At 43.1% G+C, this 21001-nt stretch overlaps 1 protein-coding gene across 4 annotated transcripts; it reads left to right on the top strand.

Moving 5' to 3' along the window:
• Position 1: 1 nt before the first annotated feature.
• LOC113643805 (transcription factor TFIIIB component B'' homolog) lies at positions 2 to 15226 on the top strand. Of its 4 annotated transcripts, none has more exons than XM_047805619.1 (28): positions 2 to 153; positions 1260 to 1528; positions 1715 to 2489; positions 2622 to 2731; positions 3138 to 3197; positions 3377 to 3520; positions 3672 to 3805; positions 3941 to 4035; positions 4142 to 4196; positions 5050 to 5181; positions 5277 to 5426; positions 5541 to 5601; positions 5744 to 5891; positions 6350 to 6483; positions 6570 to 6921; positions 7131 to 7262; positions 7416 to 7452; positions 7529 to 7609; positions 9042 to 9672; positions 9789 to 9940; positions 10017 to 10123; positions 10213 to 10394; positions 12331 to 12532; positions 12782 to 12815; positions 12948 to 13043; positions 13149 to 13506; positions 13591 to 13840; positions 13959 to 15226. In XM_047805619.1, the coding sequence occupies exons 2-28, from the start codon at positions 1269 to 1271 to the stop codon at positions 14094 to 14096; spliced, it is 5010 nt and encodes a 1669-aa protein (XP_047661575.1). In that variant the 5' UTR covers positions 2 to 153; positions 1260 to 1268; the 3' UTR covers positions 14097 to 15226. The 4 variants fall into 4 exon arrangements, with proteins under 4 accessions (XP_047661575.1, XP_047661574.1, XP_047661572.1 ...); XM_047805618.1 differs by having other exon boundaries at positions 5538 to 5601; positions 12951 to 13043; XM_047805616.1 differs by having other exon boundaries at positions 5538 to 5601.
• The last annotated feature ends 5775 nt before the right edge of the window (positions 15227 to 21001 follow it).

The raw sequence follows: 21001 nt of genomic DNA, 5'->3' as shown, positions 1-21001 counted from the left end.
AATATTTATTTGAAGCACAACTTTGTTGACACGCGAAACCGGAAGTGACGTTTCTACACAGCTCTACGGTGGCCGTTTTCACGCGCTGCTGTAAACCTGCTGCTTCTTTATCAGAGATAAATGAATTAACAGCAGAAACAAAGTCACAACAAAGTAAGCGGTTTTAATACTGATTATTAATGTCGACTCGCTGTCTCTATGTAGCCTGTTTATAGACTATCATATGTCCCCCAGAAGAAGTTAGCCGATTGGTGGCTAACAGAGTTAGCATTACTCTATGCTCCAAAACATCAGCAGGATGATAATAACGTTTAATAATAACAATAATAACGTTTAATAACAATAATAACGTTTAATAATAACAATAATAACGTTTAATAACAATAATAACGTTTAATAATAACAATAACAACGTTTAATAACAATAATAACGTTTAATAATAACAATAAAAACGTTTAATAACAATAATAACGTTTAATAACAATAATAACGTTTAATAATAACAATAATAACGTTTAATAACAATAATAACGTTTAATAACAATAATAACGTTTAATAATAACAATAATAACGTTTAATAACAATAATAACGTTTAATAACAATAATAACGTTTAATAATAACAATAATAACGCTTAATAACATTTAATAACAATAATAACGTTTAATAATAATAATATTTAGTAATAACGTTAAGAACAATCAGCATTTAATAATAATAACATTTAATAACAATAATATTTAATAATATAACAGTAATAACATTTAATAACAACAATAACAATAGCATTTCATAACAATAACATTTAGTAACAATAATAACAACATTTAATAACAATAATAACATTTAATATGTAAATAAACTAAAGCAACTTATTCTAAACATTTCAGTATATTTACTGAATTGTGCTTTAAATGTGATGTAAATTGCATAAATCTTATTGAATTCTGCATGTGACAGAATTATAGATGATTATTAATAGAATTATTAAATGACGACAATTTATTTAATTGGTTTAATTGGATTTAACAGAAAATATACCGTAGGAGCATGAATAAAAAAAAAAAAAAAGAGTAGATTTTTAACACAGTTTTGTTTATGCTGCAGGTCACATAAGGTTTCCTAAAAGAAAAACCTCTTTTATTTCTACTCTTATCTTAAATATTATAATATCTTCTTAATTCTAATCATCATCCAATGTTTTTTAAGTAAGTTTATTCAGCTAGTTTTATTATTTATTTGTATGTGATGTTCCAGCAGGTCAGGATGATCCGCAGGTCAAGGATCAGTGTGCGGCCCAACGTGAAGCCCACAGGTAGAGCTGCAGTGACGTCTCGAGAAGCTCCTCGAGGAAACGAGGCTCCTGCTGACCTCGGGGCCAATGTGGAAGTCAAAGATGGAGCTCAGGAGAACGTCACAGATGTCACAGAGGCTGCTTCTACTGTTCTGGCTGCAGAAACTAATGATAACACAGAAAGCCAGCGCAGTGATGTGATAGGCCAATCAGATCTGAGCTCGAACACAGTGTGAGTTATTATATCTCACTACTCTCATACACACACACACACACACACACACACATTTATTACACTAAATAAATTCACGTAAATGAGTGTTAATTATTTAAGTGTCCATGTTGTAGAGGTTTAGATTCAATCTTTTCTTGACCATATGTGTGTTTAGTTTTTATTTATTTATTTTTATATTTAAAGGGATGTGGCAGGCCAAAGTGTGTCCACCAGCTCTTTATCCATGAGGAGAAAGCGCTTTAATGTGCTGCCCAACCTCAGCAAACCCAGAAGTACACCATCCTCTACCCTCACCCCATCTAAGCTCCGTAAATCTCCTGCCAGGCCCGTAACTACCCCTGAAATACCCTCTGCCTCCACCCATATTGCTGCTGTTGTTTCTGAATCACCTGATAAACATGAACCAGCTCAGGAACCTGCACCAGAACTGCTTTCTGTCTCTATCAAATCAGTTAGACCTTCAGCTCCCAAACTGCCCCCTTCGTCCGTCCACAGCACTTCAAGGACCTCAAGATTTCACACTGAAACCACAAAATCTTCTCCTGAGAAAGTCTCATGTACCCCAGAATCTGCCCCAGAGCTCCCCCATGCTCCACTTGCCCCATCAGAAGGCAAATCAAAACGGAGGAAACCCAAACCTGTAACTTCAGCTCGGGACAAAAAAGAGACATTGTCATGCACATCGGACAAAGCTGAGCCCCAGTCAGCCAATCAGGATGCATCAGAATCTTCTTGCCCCAGTAAAGAAGTTTGCTCACCTCTCTCTGCCTCGCTTTCTGAGTCACTGAACGAACCTGTTGTTCAGGATGGAAGTGACCTCAGCTCTCCAGGGGAAAGTAATAAACCGCAGCATGTCCCCCTGGCCCTGAGGACCCTGAACGACCCAGTGGACCGTCTCAGGTTAGCACGGGCCAAAAAACTCAGAGAGCTTCTCAAGAAAGAGATGAAGAAAGAAAAAGTAAGTGTTTGTCTTGCTTTCTCTTTCTACATTGACTTTATATATATATATATATATATTTTTTATTTAGAAGAATGAATTTAAGGCGATTATTTGAAAACCCGCTGTTGTGTTTTTTTTTCCCAATCGAAGAAGCATCAGAGATCACAGACGGGAATCAGCAAGAGTAAAAAAACAAAAGATCACACCAAAATGACCATGAGAGAGCTCATCTACTATCTGCCCTCTACTAACCCAATGAAGTAAGAGTTCTGTTGCACACAGGCCACGCCTCCTTCATTAGAGACTGACAGATACACAGGCCACGCCTCCTTCATTAGAGACTGACAGACACACAGGCCACGTCTCCTTCATTAGAGACTGACAGTCACACAGGCCACACCTCCTTCATTAGAGACTGACAGACACACAGGCCACGCCTCCTTCATTAGAGACTGACAGTCACACAGTCCAATCCTTCATTAGAGACTGACAGACATATAGACCACGCCTCCTTCATTAGAGACTGACAGATATATAGACCACGCCTCCTTTATTTAAAGACTGACAGACATATAGACCACGCCCCCTTTCTTATATATGACCAACTCAACAGCCACGCCTCTTACATGCTTCTATATTTTGTCTCAACTGCTTTCTCTGCTAAAGGTCCCACACGGAGGACGAGCAGAGAGCCGAGACGGATTTTCCTCCCTCCCCAAACGCGGCGTAAGAGTTTCTGTCTCGTATCTCATACTGAGCTTAAATACATTTATGTCCCAACGTGTCCATTTTATTCTGTTTGTGTCCAGTCCGTCCTCACAGCTCACCAGTTAGCGTTGACAGATTTTCATTCGATCCCTGATATCAAAGTAAATATCTAAAATAAATCACAATTTAAATCACAGTCCAGCTGTCCAACCAGTGACAGACGAGAACACAGCGGAGGAAGAGGAGGAGCGAGAAGAAGAAGGGGAGGAGGAGGAAGAACCGATGCTGGCTCCCAGAGTGAAGGTGGCGGAGGACGGATCTCTCATCATAGACGAGGAAAGGTGAGATGTTACAGAGAAAACACGGTGGTGACGAAGCAGAGGTACTCCTGACCAATCACGCTCCAGAACTCAGCGGCCTTCCTGTCTTAAGTGTGTAAATATTTTGTCCACAGAACAGATAACGTACTTTGTATGTTTTACGTCGGTGTAGTTTAACTGTACGGGTGCAGAGGATGAAGGGACCGAATCCGGTGGAGGAGAGAGATCCGATATTCGAGCGCGGTTCTACCACCACCTACTCCAGCTTTAGGAAAGGCACCTACACTAAACCCTGGTCCAACCGAGGTGCGAACACAGACGTCTCCCAGACACCTTCGTCACGCAGCACAGACATCTGTAATCGTGTCTCTCTCTCACACGCTGTGTGTGTGTGTGTGTGTGTGTGTGTGTGTGTGTGTGTGTGTGTTTGTTTTATTTCAGAGACAGACCTGTTTTTCTTGGCCATCAGCATGGTGGGGACAGACTTCTCCATGATCGGACAGCTGTTTCCTCATCGAGCTCGGACAGAGATTAAGGTACAGAGTAAAACATAGTGTTTTTTTTTTTTTATTGTTATGAGACGTTATCGCTCCACCTGACGTTCCCGCTCACGAATGTCTCGCATTTCTCTTCCTTGTTTAGAACAAGTTCAAAAAGGAGGAACGAGCAAACTCCTGGAGAATAGACAAAGCGTTCAGTAAGTGATCAGCAGCGTCCACTTCTATCTTCTCTCTGATTGGCTGACAGATCCTGGACTGTACCAGTTTTCCTACATGAATGTTTCAGAGGGCCTTTTTACACCCGGTCACTTCGTGTGTCGTCTCTGATCCCATAGCTATCTGATCAGTTAAAACCGTCCCATTTACATCAGGCCACATAAACGCGTCTCGGCGAATCGGACATCGATCCGATCTTTCTGTTCCCGCCCGAAATGCTAATATATGTTACCCCATTTCCGGTGTAATTGAAACGGAACACGCTTCGGTGTAGATGCTTAAATATACTTTTGTTTTTATTTGTTTTACAAAGCTTTTGTTGGACGCTTTCATCGCTCCAAAGAGCGATAAGCGCCCGCGTGTCGTCCGTGTTAATCGTTTCAGGCGCGATGCGCGACTCGCGAGTCACCTGCGAGTGACGCACTTCCGTTTGGGAGGAGTATAGCGCTGATGTATGTGGCTCGAACAACCACATGCATTTACACCTGTCCAGTTTCATCTGAAACGCATCCCAGACCACCTCCTAAAGGGGTTTGTACCGTCGGGTTTATATCCGTCTCCAAAACGTTTCAGAGGGCATTTAGACCTGGTCTTTTTACCATGGGGTAGATATCGGATCTCAGAAAACGCAGGAAGTGACCGGGTGTAAAAAGCCCCAGAGACATCAGCAGATTATAGGATTAATCTGTTCTCACACGAGTTTCCCTATAATTTCTTAGCCCTAACTTTCCTGCCAACTGAATTGTTCTGCCACTTTGAACTTGACATGATTTTGCAAAATACTATCACATGTATTTATAACTACGATAAAAAACTTTTTTCTTTTTACTTTAGAAGAGAAACGTGGCTTAGACCTCGATTTCTTCAGTAAGCTGCTGGCGCAGATCCTGAAAAATGACGAAGAGACACGCAAAAAAAAGAAACGCACCTCTGAGATGTCCAAGCTTCCTCGCCGGAGACCAGAAGGTGAGACGGACGTACCGTCCCTAACGTCTACCGTATTTGTCCACTGTAATCCACGTTCCCAGGTTTGTTCTGAGCATTCTCATCTCTCATGACAGAGAGGAAGAGGATCTATTCTTCGGATTCGGAGGAAGAGAGTTCGAGCGGTGACGCTATGGACGGCGAAAAGGAAAACGAGATCGCGCGTAACGATGGAGGGAGCAGCGCTACTCCGAAAAGGAGGAGAACGGAAGCATCACAGAAAAGAAGTAAAAGTTCATACAGAGTTCATTACGTCGGCTCATATAATGTACAAACCCGTCGTTATTACGTAGTCGTGTTAGAGTCAGTCAGTAACGTGTCCGTTTGGGTATCTAAAGCAGAACAGGAAGCAGAGGAAGAGGACGAGAGATTCTCCGACGAAGAGACGGCGCTCGTTAACGGGTAAGATCTCAGACACTCGTACCTGCAGGCGCACATTTGTTTTTCTCTTCTATCTGTGTGCTTTAAGTTAAATACATATTCACAGACGCTTTCTGAACGCTGTGCTGTGCTCGCTGATGTTATCGATGTGACACGTCTTCAGGTCGGACCCGGTAGGAGAAGGGGAAGCCGAGAGCTTCGGCGCGAAACCGCCGCGGAGACGGAGGAACGGAGGTCCCGTGGTGCGGAGAAAAGCTCTGGACACACACACCTCCGTCAGGGAGGAGCACACAAAGGAGTCAGACACACATGTATTGTTTCATCCTGATCTTTACCTTTTATACACTTTCATTCATGTTAGACTGGAAGGTGTAGCTGGGTATGTAAGTTCATTTGGAGCGAATAGATGGATGGATGGATGGATGGATGGATAGATAGATAGATAGATAAATGCATGGATTGTTCGACAGGCCAGGGTGTAGATTAATAGATGGATCGACGGCCGGGTAGGTCGATGGGTGGATGAAAGGGTGGTGGTGTTAATAGATTGATGGATGGATGGATGGACAGAAGGCTGTAAGGGTTGATGAGTGGATGGTCAGATACACCAGAGATGTGTAGGTAGATTGTTGACTGATGGATGGATGAACAGATTAGTACACGGATGGAAGGGTAAACTGATAGATGGGTAGATGAATGGATGGATCGACGGAAGAACGAGTGTCAGACGAATAATTTATTCTTCATTTTGATCTCACATTTGATTCAGGATCCTTCAGCCTCCGTACCAGAGAAGACGAGACACGATCCCGACGTCGTCTCCTGTGGGTTGCAGGACTCCGAGAACGAGGAGGAACCCGACGTGAGCGTCATCCAAGAGCACATCCTCAACAAGCCGACCAGGTTCGTTACCCACGATGCAACAGGGCACGAGCGGTCATTTTTACTAGGCTAGAGTTTTCTCACTCGTGTTCCGTGACTGCTCTCAGGTCAGGCCGGATCCCCAAACTGTCTCAGCAGATGATCCGTGCAGCAGCAGATGAAGAGGATAACGAGGAAGAAGAGCAGCTTCCAACTCTCCCTCTTACACCCGACGGTCGGACTCGAGGCTCTCGGGCTAAACGGGGCAGGTTCTGCCCCCAACGGCAGGGCAAATCCAGACTGCTTACCTTACGTGCCTCGGTCGCTGAGGATGAGGATAACGTTGAGGAGGAATACGGTACAAATCAGGAGGAAGAAAACTATCCTATGAACGCGGAGGAGGAAAACCAGGCCTTCGTGCCGATGGGACTACGTTCTGTGAGATCCGTGCAGTCTGAGGTGGAGGAAACCATGGAGGAGGTGTGTGTGTGTGTGTGTGTGTGTGTGTGTGTGTGTGTGTGTGTGTGTGTGTGGACTCGTTTTGTTCATTTTTGCTAAAACATGTTGGAGACCGTAGCCGTGTGTCATGATATCAGCACATCAAACATATTTCTGTTCTATTCCTTCGTGTTTATTTATGCATGGTTTGTCCACCGCTTTCCTTCTCCTCACTTCATCACCTCACTCAGTTGGACATCTCAGTAAATGTTCCCGACGTCCTGGGAATTTCCCAGAATGCCGTGTGCCCAGAATCGTCCTGCGAGAGGGCGCTCGCCAGCATGGGCTCGGTGCCCTGTGAGCATCAGCTCGACCTGCTCGTTGTAAGTGTCTGAACATGAAGACCACCCGCACTGATGGGTCGGTACAGTACAGGATGTTAAGTAAACAAGAGAGCTGCATTTTATGTAGTTTTTTTTATTCTTTTGTTGTGTTTGTGTTAATTACCCCTGTTTATCTCATGCTTAATATCCCAGGGCGTGATCGATTTCCTGCCGCCGGACAACATGGAAGGTAATCTGAAGTTTAGTTTTGTAAAACTTTTTATTTCGCTCCAATCTGTGCGCTGAAGAAAGATTTTGTTTCTCAGTGTCTGAAGAAGCAGCAAGGACTCTTTTGACCATCGGACATTCGGCTGATGTGACCCAAACTGGAGATCTGTCCAACACAGGCAAGAACTTTCATCACCTGATCTTTAAAAGTCCATTACACGCTGTAAAGGAGGCGTGGCCTCTTCCCCTGTCGGTTACAATGAACGTGCGGTCATATTAAAGGTGGGGTGTATGTTGTTTGAAAGCCAATTTGAAATCACCAAAACAAACACGCCCCTAACCCGAACGGGTCCCACCCCTGTATCGATAGCTCCGCCCCCACACATACATACGTAACCCGGGCGACTAACATAAAGAAACGTGTCTTTATCATAGCTGAAGGGAAGAACAATACGATTGTAGATAAACAAACAAGCAAAAATGCCACACAAGCATAATGATGTAAAGGACAAAGGCATATATTAGTTCTGTGTAACAAAGCAAAACCAACGTTACTCACCTATCGAGAAGGAAAAAAGCGCCTCGGCGTCTTAAGTAAATTCGGCCACATATTCACAGGTCAGAGTTTCCCGAGTCACTTGTAGTGTGTTCTTTAGGGTCAAATAAATATTTAGCAACTTGTTTTGGAGTGGTGTGTGCCACTTTTCAAAAGTTATTGAACTGGATGTTCTGCCATTGGAGAACCCCATAGAATAGAGTGATGATGGAAATTGAACATCTAGAGTAAATAATAGCACATTAAAGACTTGTAGTATGTTCTTTAGGGCGATGTTCAATTTCCATCATCACTCTATTCTATGGGGTTCTCCAGTGGCAGAGCATCCAGTTCAATAACTTTTGAAAAGAGGGACACGCAACTTGTTTTGGAATGGTGTTTTCCTTTTTTCAAAAGTTATTGAACTGGATGCTCTGCCACTGGCTAACCCCATAGAATAGAGTGATGATGGAAAATGAACATATCACTCTATTCTATGGGGTTAGCGTTACTACACAAAACGCGGTTGTAGCTGCCTCTCTACATTACTACGATAGAAAAGAGGTGTTATTTGTGTAGTAACAGCGTTTAGCTCAGGAGTTATTGACTCGGGAAACTCCAACCTGTGAATATGTGGCCAACTTCCTGCTCCTTCAGTTCTCTCCAGCGCTGGAAAGCTGATCCTATATTAACACGTCCTACTTCTTGTCCTTATCGTAAGTCTTTCTTCTCTTTCTTTCTTTGTTTTTATCCTCCATGTCCATGTTAAAACCGATTTCTGCTAACGGCACCGGACACTCTCTCCGCCCATATCGACAAGGCACACCCCTTTCTGCTCATTGGCTACACGTTTGTTTTGGTTTTGTTTGGCGGCCCGACTCAGTTTTCTGAAGCATTTCTCAAACAACGGAGACCGCACCTTTAAGATGGCGTGGCTTCTGCTCCCTGTCACTCACAGTGCGATAATGACACACAGGCTCATTAGTGTTTAACATGAATCTTATTTTTAATAAAATCCGCCTTTAAAATGACAACAGTGTCTGCTCCTCCCCCCCCCCACCCCACCCCACCCCCAGGTGACGTCATCATTGTTGAAGAGTCATCAACTCCCGTCCAGGAAGTTCTCATGGAAACGATGGATCAATCCGAGACAGTCGAATTCTGTGACGTGGTGACCTCTGACCCTTCCTTTAGCATCACCTCACAACCCGATTCAGTTAGTAGCATCAGTATGGAAGCTCCATCTCCTCTGCAGGACTTCGCCTTTACGGTGGAACCAATCGGCTGTCAGGAAAGTAAACTTCTGTCGATCGAAATCCAAGCGGAGACCTCGAACGTCACCGTTCCAGATCCGACGGCTTCGAAGACACGAAGGAACCATCTGCCCGAACCCAAACCCAACCTGAGCAGAGCCTCTAACACCACCCAGAGGGGACCTGCAGGAGCGGTCGACAGTTCTACAGAAACCTGCAGCACTCCAGGAAAGCACGAGGCCCAAACATCTACAGTGAAAGTCTTCAGTCCTGAGGAACCTTCTCGTCCACGATCCGAGGAACAGAACTCAGAGGTTTGTAAAGAAAGGGATAGTGACAAAACTGAAGCATGTAGCCCTGTCGTGCTGATGGGGAAAAAGATGGAGGATGGAGATTCAGGACAAAGGTCTTTTGGAGAGAATGTGAGAAAAGAAGAAACACGGCAAGCACACGGGTACGTCATAAAACATTCTGCAGCTTTATGTGTTTGTTTGTTTATTTATTTTCTTTATGGCTTTGATGGTAAAAGCACCTTCATTATAATCTGTAGCATTTGTTTGTGTGTCGCAGCGACTCCGAACCACGTTCTTCAGATTCCGAGCACTCTGCGAGACCTTCTCAGCTAGTCAGAAGATGTCGAGGACCCAGAGCCAAACCGAACCTGGTGCGAAGCGTCAGAACCGCACACGCCGTCACACACATCCAGCAGAACCGTCCAGCAGGTGAGGAAGAAATGCCAAATGCTCGGTGTGCGTTGTTCGTTGCTCTGTAAAGAAAGTCTCTTTATTTTCCGTACAGTTCCTGATGAGAAGCAAGCCGGTGCAAACAGGTGTACTGGCATCCTGCTGCCAGACGAGGGCGCTAACGTCGGCCCACAACCAGGAACTCCGAACAACCCTTTAACGGTAAAACGCCAATGTTCCTCTGCAGAAGAAGAGAAACGCAGCAGTTATTGTTACACCTCAGCGTCTCATATGTTCTCTCCGACACGCAGGTGAATCCTGATGAGGAACCAGAGGAACCTCCGAGATCTTCGTGTGAAACCCTGACGTCTGACGAGCCAGTGTATATCCTCTCTCTTACTGAGGTCCTGCCCACTCTCGCAGAAAGGGCGGGGCTTGTGACTGAGTGTATCGCATTTCCTGCAACATCAGGAATGATTTCTGAACCAATGAAGTGAGTCCAGAACACAGCAACAGCAACACCAACACCAACAGCAACACCAGCAGCAACACGAACACCAGCAGCAACACGAACAGCAGCAGCAACACGAACACCAGCAGCAACAGCAACACCAGCAGCAACACGAACACCAGCAGCAACAGCAACACCAGCAGCAACACGAACACCAGCAGCAACACGAACACCAGCAGCAACACGAACACCAGCAGCAACACGAACACCAACAGCAACACCAACAGCAACACCAACAGCAACAGCAACACCAACAGCAACAAGAACAGCAACACGAACAGCAACACCAACAGCAACACCAACAGCAAAACCAACAGCAACACCAACAGCAACACCAACACCAACAGCAACACCAACAGCAACACGAACAGCAACACGAACAGCAACACCAACACGAACAGCAACACGAACACCAACAGCAACACCAACAGCAACACGAACAGCAACACGAACAGCAACACCAACACGAACAGCAACACGAACAGCAACACGAACAGCAACAGCAACACCAACAGCAACACCAACAGCAACACCAACACCAACAGCAACACGAACAGCAACACCAACAGCAACACCAACAGCAACACCAACAGCAACAGCAACACGAACAGCAACACGAACAGCAACAGCAACACGAACAGCAACAGCAACACCAACAGCAACACGAACAGCAACACGAACAGCAACACCAACACGAACAGCAACACGAACAGCAACACGAACAGCAACAGCAACACGAACAGCAACAGCAACACGAACAGCAACAGCAACACCAACACCAACAGCAACACGAACAGCAACACGAACAGCAACACCAACAGCAACACGAACAGCAACACCAACAGCAACACGAACAGCAACAGCAACACGAACAGCAACACCAACACGAACAGCAACACCAACAGCAACAGCAACACGAACAGCAACAGCAACACGAACAGCAACACGAACAGCAACACGAACAGCAACACGAACAGCAACACCAACAGCAACACCAACAGCAACACGAACAGCAACACCAACAGCAACACGAACAGCAACACGAACAGCAACAGCAACACCAACAGCAACACCAACAGCAACACCAACAGCAACACCAACAGCAACACCAACAGCAACAGCAACAGCAACACGAACAGCAACAGCAACATGAACAGCAACAGCAACACGAACAGCAACAGCAACACCAACAGCAACACGAACAGCAACACGAACAGCAACACGAACAGCAACACCAACAGCAACACCAACAGCAACACCAACAGCAACACCAACAGCAACAGCAACACGAACAGCAACAGCAACACGAACAGCAACACGAACAGCAACACGAACAGCAACACGAACAGCAACACGAACAGCAACACGAACAGCAACACGAACAGCAACAGCAACAGCAACAGCAACACGAACAGCAACACCAACAGCAACACCAACAGCAACACCAACAGCAACACTAACAGCAACACGAACACCAACAGCAACACCAACAGCAACACCAACAGCAACACGAACAGCAACAGCAACACGAACAGCAACACGAACAGCAACACGAACAGCAACACGAACAGCAACAGCAACACCAACGGCAATGAAGATGGAATAATCTGTAGAGATTCTCTTCTCCTCTTCTCTTCTCCTCTTCTCTTCACTTCTTTTCTCTTCTCTTCTCTTCTTCCCTTCTCTTCACTTCTCTTCTTTTCTCTTTTCATCTCTTCTCTTTTCTTCTATTCTCTTCTTTTCTCTTCTCTTCTCTTATTTTCCCTTCTCTTCACTTCTCTTCTATTTTCTTTTCTTCTATTCTCTTCTTTTCTCTTCTCATCTCTTCTCTTTCCTTCTCTTCTCTTCACTTCTCTTTTCTTCTTGTCTCTTCTTTTCTCTTCTCTTCTCTTCTCTTCTCTTCTCTTCTCTTCTCCAGTGTCATTGAAGATGCCACTGCTGATGTGGGAGGTGCAGGGCCAGATGGAGATCAGGTCATCTCTCAGCTCCTCCCCGACGCTTTGATTCCCGTCTCAGAGGAAGGAGACGCCGAGAAACGAGGGAATGAAACGAGCAGAAGAAGGGAGGAGGAAAGCTCGAGCCAACTCAGAAGAAGAGAACATTCTCCTTTAACTCAGAACGTAAGGACACGTCGCTTACTTCTCAAATTCAGACTAAAGGCATCATCGCAAAACGAGAAGCTGGTGGTGTTTATGACCTCTGACATGGCAGAAAGAACATCATCCGTAGAGCATCGGCCCAGCGTCCGCTCGTGTCTGGACTGAACCTGTTCCTCTGTAGTTATAACTCAACGACTTAGTAAACTTTATCTTGTTATATAAACGGTCATAAACACGACTAGTAAAAGTTTCTAATCTTTCTCTTTCCAGATGCCTGCTCCAGAGGGACTCGATCAACCACCTGGTGAGTCTCTTGAGATGTCTCTGTAACACTGAGGACTGAAGTTGTGTCTGATGATTGTGGTGATGTAGCATTAACCTGTGTGTGTGATACGTCAGTGACGTCCTCACCGTTTCTCGTGTACCTTATGTCCAGTAGAACATCTAGCATCGAGGTGCACGACCGAGGAGAACGTTAAGGAGGTGGACCGTCCTACTAAGAGGAGAACATTTCCAGAAAGAGGCAGAAGAGGTGCGTGTGATAGAAACTGGGCAGATTTTTCACCGTTAGCTGCAGCACATCTCAGGATACTTTGTTGTTTTTACAACTGCTTCACATTCATTTCCTGATTTTTAGGAAAACTGCAGCTGGAACCCAACACGATTCAGAGGACAAACCGTGGTGACGAGACGAGATCCGCACCCCCTTCATCACGTGAGATGAAGACGTCCGAGGAAACGGAACCACATCCTGCGCCATCGGAGATCACGACTGCATCGGCATCGACATCGACAGAAGGTCTATCATCAGCCATATTAGAAGAAGAAGAAGAAGATGAAGCTTTATCATTAGCTGCTTCTCCTTCTCAAGGCAATGTGGAAAACATCAACTTTCCAGGAACAGACCTCGTGGAGCCTGGTGCCTGTGGGGTGGAGGTGGGGTCACAACCTGTCCATCAAACACCACCACTGGCTTCAACCGGACCTCTGACGAGGTGAGTGGGCGTGGCCGAGACCCGATTCTGTTTAAGATTCTGAAGTCTAATGATCTGATGTGGGATGTTTCTTGTTCTCTGTAGACCTGGTAGAAGACCTAAAGGTTTCCTGTCCTTCATGTCCAGCGCAAACACACAGAGACCCTCGGAGTCCACCCGGCCCACCACCTCTAAACCTGCTGTCGTCGCATCTCGTAGAGGGCGGAGACAAGCCACACCGTGCACCTCCACTCAACCTCCAGCTCTACCTTCAGCTTCACCTCAACCTTCACCGCAACCTCCACCTTCACTTTCACCTCCACCACTACCTTCAGCTTCACCTCAACCTCCACACGTAACCACCCCAATACACGATATTCCTTTTATGCTCTTTTTCTTCTGTCTTTTACATTTTCAAACTGTTAATTCATAATCGTTTTTTTTTCTCCTCTTTTCTTGTCGGTGGTTATCAGGTGAGCTCGCACGCGCAGGCCTCGACGTCAAGCGAGAACCCGAGCGTAGCAGAAGCAAACGAAGAGCCCACGAGTGTCTCGGCATATTTCTTCAACGACATCTTCACCGTAGTGGAGGAACAGGACGAACTGGACTGAGGACGCGGACGGACCAGGGACGCTTAGCTGAGAATTAACACGGACTCGCTAGCTCTTATTCAGCAGTATTAGTGTGTTTGGTGTGAGACGTGAATCAGGGAAAAACACACTCCTGTACACATTTCTGTCTTTTTTTTTAAAACACTGAATTTAGATGAAGTCGCGCGATCACGTGATCAGTGCAGTGCCAGTTCATGTGGAGTTCACTTTTACCTCAGAATTCTACAAAGCACTGATGTTTGTCCTCTTCAGCAGATCATTTTATTTCACATCAATCGTGTTTACGTCTAATTCTGTAAATATGTCCCAGAATTTCATCATCGCCGTTTCATTACCCACGATGCCGTGCGGCCCGGCCCGTCTTATCGTCCGTACGATTCGCGTTTTTCTCTCGTCGCGCTTCTTCAATTTCGTGTGGAGAAAATTCACAAATCAGAAAGTTGGGAGACTTTGTTTCTATAGCAACGGCTCGTTGTAATAACGGGACGTGTAATCCGGGCACTCGGCACATTTCAACAACTTGTGACGTCATAACGGCTTCATCAACCGACCAATCAGAGGCTTTAAATCCGACCAATCAGAGGCTTATCGCTCTTATCCTCTTTTACATGATTATTAGTATTATTTTCTTTCCATCAGCTCGTTTTTTTCCCCCCTTTCCTTCTTTCTCGCCGTCCTTCCTTACTTTCATTCGTTCCCAGAATCACAGCGTCTTTATATTTTAGCGTCTTAGGAACTCGTGGGCGTGGCCTGTTCTCCTCAGTTTGTGGAGGAAACACTTTTAAAATAGAAATGAGGAGAATTTGCGTAAGCGGCGTCGGAGTCACGACCAGTGCATGGTTCATCATCACCGTGTTGCCGTGTTGTTTTGCCGGGTTTTCTGCATACACACAGGTCACCTGACGTTCTGTCTCCGCTCAGCTTTAACACAGATAGAGTTCTCCACAGGAAGAACGTCTGGATGTGTGTAGATGTCTGTGATGCGATCCTGCCTGTACAGTCCACGTTGTTTTAATTTTATAATCTTTTGCATTTTTCTTATTGTTAATGACACAAGCATCATCTGTAAAGTGCTAATTAACACCATGTGTAAATATGTTAATAAACATTTATTATGTGCTTTTAGTTAATATGAATTTCTTCGTAATCATTTATACGAACTCACATCTCACAGAGATCCGGTTCTCCGGACGACGTTAACGTGTCGTAACGCAAATATTAACGAACCCGAACACACAAGGACAGAAGTAATTACGCGGTCGTGTTTTCACCCGCTTTCTGTTCGCAGAACCGGTTTCCCAAAAGCATTACAGTACAGATTGCTGTTAAAACAACTGAATAATAAAGAGACTAAACGCTCTCTTGTTACATTACAGCATTAAGTTTGACCTGAAAAACAGCATGAAGGTTCAATTCACTGTGAGAAAGGAAGTGAGGATAGACTGAGATGCTGAGCTGCTTGTTTTTCTGGTACTATAAGAGTGGAAAGGTGTGTGTGTGTGTGTGTGTGTGTGTGTGTGTGTGTGTGTGTGTGTGTGGATGTGGATGTGTAGGTGTGTGTTTAGGGTTGAATTACTTCCCTCCAGGTGATGAGCGGTAATAAACGTCAGCCACACCTGTCTATGATTAAACTCCCAACAAAATCCCACAGAACTGTGCGGTTTATTTATTTCAGCTTTAATCATCTGATGTCACTTTTATATTAAGCTGAAATCCACATTTACTATGTATGTGTAATAAAATTCCAGTGTTCCACATATTCCTTGTATCATTGCTGTATCATGCGCTGATCACCTGAAGGATCTGACCACTGGAGGGCAGTGTTCATCTGCGAAACATCTCATCACAGCTCTACGGTCCATCCTGAGCTCGGGTTACCGTCTCACATGTTCTGCAGATGCTCTCTTATCCAGAGCGACTTATATTTTATCTCATTTTTATACAGCTGAGCAATCGAGGGTCAAGGGCCTTGCTCAGGGGCCCAACAGTGGCATCTTAGTGGACCTGGGATCAAACTCAAAACCTTCTGATTGGTAGCAACCAACACCTAGGCTACCACACACCCACGTGTCCGCATGTCTCCAGGTGTGAATGAGTGTGTGGGATGTATCCACCATGACACTGGGGGATAGATGAATGAATTATTATTATTATTATTATTATTATTATTATTACTTGTTGTTGTTGTTGTTGTTGTTGTTGTTGTTGTTGTTGTTGTTGTGATGAATTGGGGGTTGGTCGTGTTGAGGAACCAAAACCTCTCTATATAGTTCTTTATTTTTTCTCAGTATGTGATGTGGAAATGAATCAAAAGTCCTCCATCGCTCCAGACAGAGGAGATACACACCATCATGCTACTTCAGTGGGCAATATATTATTATCACTGGTTCTTCTCATCAGCTGGAGGGAAGTAATCCGACACTAGACACACACCTCACACACCTCACACACATCAAACACCTCAGATTCCCATCAATTAAACAAGCAGTTGAGCAGCTCAGTCTCATTTTACTTCCTTTCTCACACAGAAAGCACATTTTCACACACCTTCACCTTTTATCATTCACACGCCTGGATCTGGAGTAACGGATGACGTCACGTCATGCTGATGCTATAATGCTGATGGTGGTCAATTTTTTTCTGTTAATACGACAAAAAAAAACAAACGAAAGAATAAAGAGCAGAAAGAAATGTAAACTTTTCTGTCCTGAAGATTGTTATTATTATTATTATTATTATTATTATTATTATTATTATTATTATTATTATTATTATTATTATTATTATAGACTTACGTGTAACAGACATTCTTCGTCATTCTTCTTCTTCTACTTTCGTCTTTTCCCTTTAGGGGGCGCCAAAGCGAATCATCAGTTTCCATCTAACTCTATCCTCGTCATCCTCTACTCTCACACCGGATACCTTCCTGTCCTCAATTAACACATCCATACAGTATATCTCCTCTTTGTCCTTCCTCTTGACCTCTTACCTGCAGCTCCATCTCCAACATCCTTCTACCAATATAACCATCTGGTGTGCAGGTCCTGGACCAGGTTCTCCATTTCACACACGTTTCACAACAATCATGTACATTTTTATTACAGTCATTTCAACCCTTGGATGACTTTAGACTCCCAAAGTGACTTTAGACTCCTAAATATAAAGGTTATAACATTAGGGTTCTAGATGTAACCTCTTTTTCTCTTATTCCTCAAGGGTTTTGTGGATAATTATACAGTAGGTTCTTCTTTCTACTTGGAAAACTTTTGATAAGGTGTTAGTGTGGATATGGTGGCTCAGTGGTCAAGGCACAGATCAGAAGGTTGGGGTTCAAGCTGCCTAGCTATCAACATTGGACCCTTGAGCAAGGCCCTTAACCCAACCTGCTCCATAACCGGCACTCTGACCCCAGCTCGATAACAAGCCAGTATTTGTTAATAATTGATATGTACAAACCCACCCAATTTCCCCCTGAAGATTAATAAATTATTAAGTGTAATACCTGTAAAATGTCAGTAAATGCCCCCCCCCCCCAAACCCCACCTCCCTTTCTGTACTTTAGGAGTTTTTACACTTTGTGGTTTTCGGTAACGTGACAAGCTGCTTATCGTATTAACTTCAAGAGAGAGAGAGAAGAAGGAGAGGCTGGAATCATCTCCTCTAATGTAAGCGAGAACAGGAACAGACTCGTTTTGCAGTCGTTTAATGACATCAAACACAAATATAAATAAATAAAAGTACAGTGTCGTTCATGACGAGTGAGATTTCAGGACGCTCTGTTACTAATAAAACCCGTAAAGTAATTATCACTCATTATTTCACTCTAATTATTACACACAGTGTTTTATTCTAAACATACTAAATCCTCACTCACAGCTTCTTACTGTAAGTCAAACCCACTGCAGGAACCTTCAGACGCTCCTGTGGAGCCGTGCAGAAGTGCTGAAGGGTAGGAAGCATCTCGATGTCATTTGCCTGTCAGTGTTATTATAAAGGACAGACGAATAAAAAGTGGCATTTATTTATTTATTTGTTTGTTTGTTTGTTTGTTTATTTATTTACTCATTATTTTTCGTTGTGATTCAATGTTAGAGATAAATATCATTTTAAGTGTGAAATCACCTGCTCCCCTAATAATAATAATAATAATAATAATAATAATAATAATAATAATAATAATAATAATATCATTATTACATAACATTAATAGAACTTTTTCATAGTTTTCTTTTTTTTTTTTTTTGCTATTGCATAAATGTATAAATGTATTTATTGCTGCTTTTATGAAACCGAAATGAGTTTCAGTAAATTTTATGTATTATCACATTGTCACAAAATAAATCAAAGCACAGGTACATTTTTATTTCCAGGTAAACAACATTACAAGTCATTGATTATTAATGTCATAATGATCACATTAGTGTGTGAAAGTGTGTGATGTTCCTGACTCCTAGGTACTGAATGACTTGCTCTGATTCACCTGCTGTGTTTATGTTCAGGACTAAAAGACTGAAAGACACTGACATTGTTAATGGTTTATTCATTCATCTTCTACCGCTTATCCGAACTTCTCGGGTCACGGGGAGCCTGTGCCTATCTCAGGCGTCATCGGGCATCGAGGCAGGATACACCCTGGACGGAGTGCCATCCCATCACAGGGCACACACACACTCTCATTCTCAAACCGGAGTACCCGGAGGAAACCCCCGAGGCACGGGGAGAACATGCAAACTCCACACACACAAGGTGTAGGTGGGAATCGAACCCCCAACATGTGAATGTGAATAACACTTTTTAATCCCAAACTGTAGTGTAGACGGTTTTACTGTTTAGTATAAAGTTAAATATCTTTAAGAAAAACATTCACTGCTTTAAACACAAATATTAGTTTCCAGAATCGATTCCATTCACGATTCCGACTTTGTGAATCGGTTCAGTTATTTCTAAAAAAAAATAAAAATAAATAAAAACAGAGTGCATTTTTGTCTGCGTAGATGTTCAGTGTTCTGTGCATCTTAAGAATAAATAAATACGTTTTATAAATACAATTTCAGTCCAGGACCTGGAGAAAATGATGGGTTTTAATGAGTCGAGTAGCTGAGTCATCTTCCTCAGCCTCTTCCTCAGGCACCGGCTCTGGTGTCATTTCTACTATCTGTCTATTTAAACACCCGGTGTTTGAGACCTCTAGTGTTCAAACTGTGTATTACATTGCATAATACAGAATATATTAATAGAGCACTGATTTCCAAGCCGCATCATGATTTTTGCATCACTCTCATATTAAATTTTTTTTTTTTTTTATTGAAAACAAATGCACTATAAGAGTCTAATGATTTTGCTCTAATAACCCTGTAGGTGTGAGTCTCATGTTTGGGGGAAAAACCCATTTGTTTCATGTTGCATGCAAAAGAAGTGGTAAAGCAGGTTTAATAGTGACTCAAAAAGCTTTGCGTTCACCAGAACTATTCATTATCAGTTTGCAATTTTTGAATCACTGCCCAGATCTGACACAGAGGAATGTTCACCTAACACTGGCTTTGCTGCAGATTTCTGATCATCTCACATTCATTCTGACACTTTTGGACAAGCTGCATTCTAATTTGTCAGGGAGGGTTTTGTTTATTATACCTTCTATTTAGACTTTAGCTTTCTGTATAATAATAATAATAATAATAATAATTATAATAATAATAATAATAATAATAATAATAATAATAATAAAAAGAAGAAGAAGAAGAAGAAGAAGAAGAAGAAGAAGAAGAATGTCTGTGCTGCGGGTTTTCTATACTTTATTTATTCCATTCAGCAGGCAGTTTGCTGCAAGACTGGTTATTCTGCTCCTTTATGCACTTTTTTTTGTCCTTCCTTTACTGTAGATAACACCAAATACTTGACATATACAGTAACAAACTGGATATAAGTGCTAAAGTGTGAGGGACCTCAGACAAGCAATTTCACAGAGCACTAAAGTGTCATGTAAACACGTCCTTTCCTCATCTTGGAATGAAATAAATCTGAAACGTTCATTTATTACTTTAGCTTCGAAAGTATTTATAGTTTAATCCAAACCACTGCTAAGGTTTCATATAAAACTTATTTAGTATTCTATTTATTAATAATACTTTGTTTAATTACAGAACCGTAGCTCGGTCACATGAGCTTAACCTCAGTGTCTGATGAGGATTTGACTAATCGTGTTTATTCCACATTTATGTCACTTTCAGAGTGGGTCCTTTGGCACCAAACAAAAACTCATAATATCCTGGAAAGGAATGTGGACACTAAACCCAAAAACATTAAACATTTGAGATCTTTTTATCCGTTTTTAAATAAACCTGTGTGTGTGTGTGTGTGTGTGTGTGTGTGTGTGTGTGTGTGTGTGTGTGTGTGTGTGTGTGTGTGTGTGTGTGTGTGTGTGTGTGTGTTTCACAGAGCAGGAGAAGCTTCAGTGTATTGGTGCTTGTATTAGCATGAGATTATATGTTGTAATTTTATTACACTGTAATACAATAGATTTTATTCTCTTTGAATAGAAATTACGAACACAATGTAAAGCTCTTTGTTTGTGTTCGACTTCCTGTTGTAAAATGAGTGCTACAGGTTGTTGTGTCAAAATGATAGTTTCCTGAAATGAGATTTCTGCAGGTCTTGGTGTGTTTTTGACACATTCCTGACTGCGTGATGTCTCTTCGTTTTCTGTCTCCGTCTGATCTTCTGTTTCTCGCAGACTTTGTGGAAACTGATCACAGACGTCGGTGTCATGTTGTGAGACGAGTCAGTAAATATCGGCGTGGCTGTGTTTCAAACGTCTGGCTTTAAATCGTTCTGTCCTGCGCTGACTGTGTGAAACCGTTCTGATGACCTGATTTATGACTTCGTCTTGCTTTGGCCTTGACAGTCAT

Source organism: Tachysurus fulvidraco, chromosome 21 (genome assembly GCF_022655615.1).
Source record: "Tachysurus fulvidraco isolate hzauxx_2018 chromosome 21, HZAU_PFXX_2.0, whole genome shotgun sequence".
In the NCBI taxonomy this organism is placed as follows: domain Eukaryota; kingdom Metazoa; phylum Chordata; class Actinopteri; order Siluriformes; family Bagridae; genus Tachysurus; species Tachysurus fulvidraco.
The sequence above is the reverse complement of the archived record's forward strand: the minus strand, read 5'-3'. Positions and strand labels throughout refer to the sequence as shown.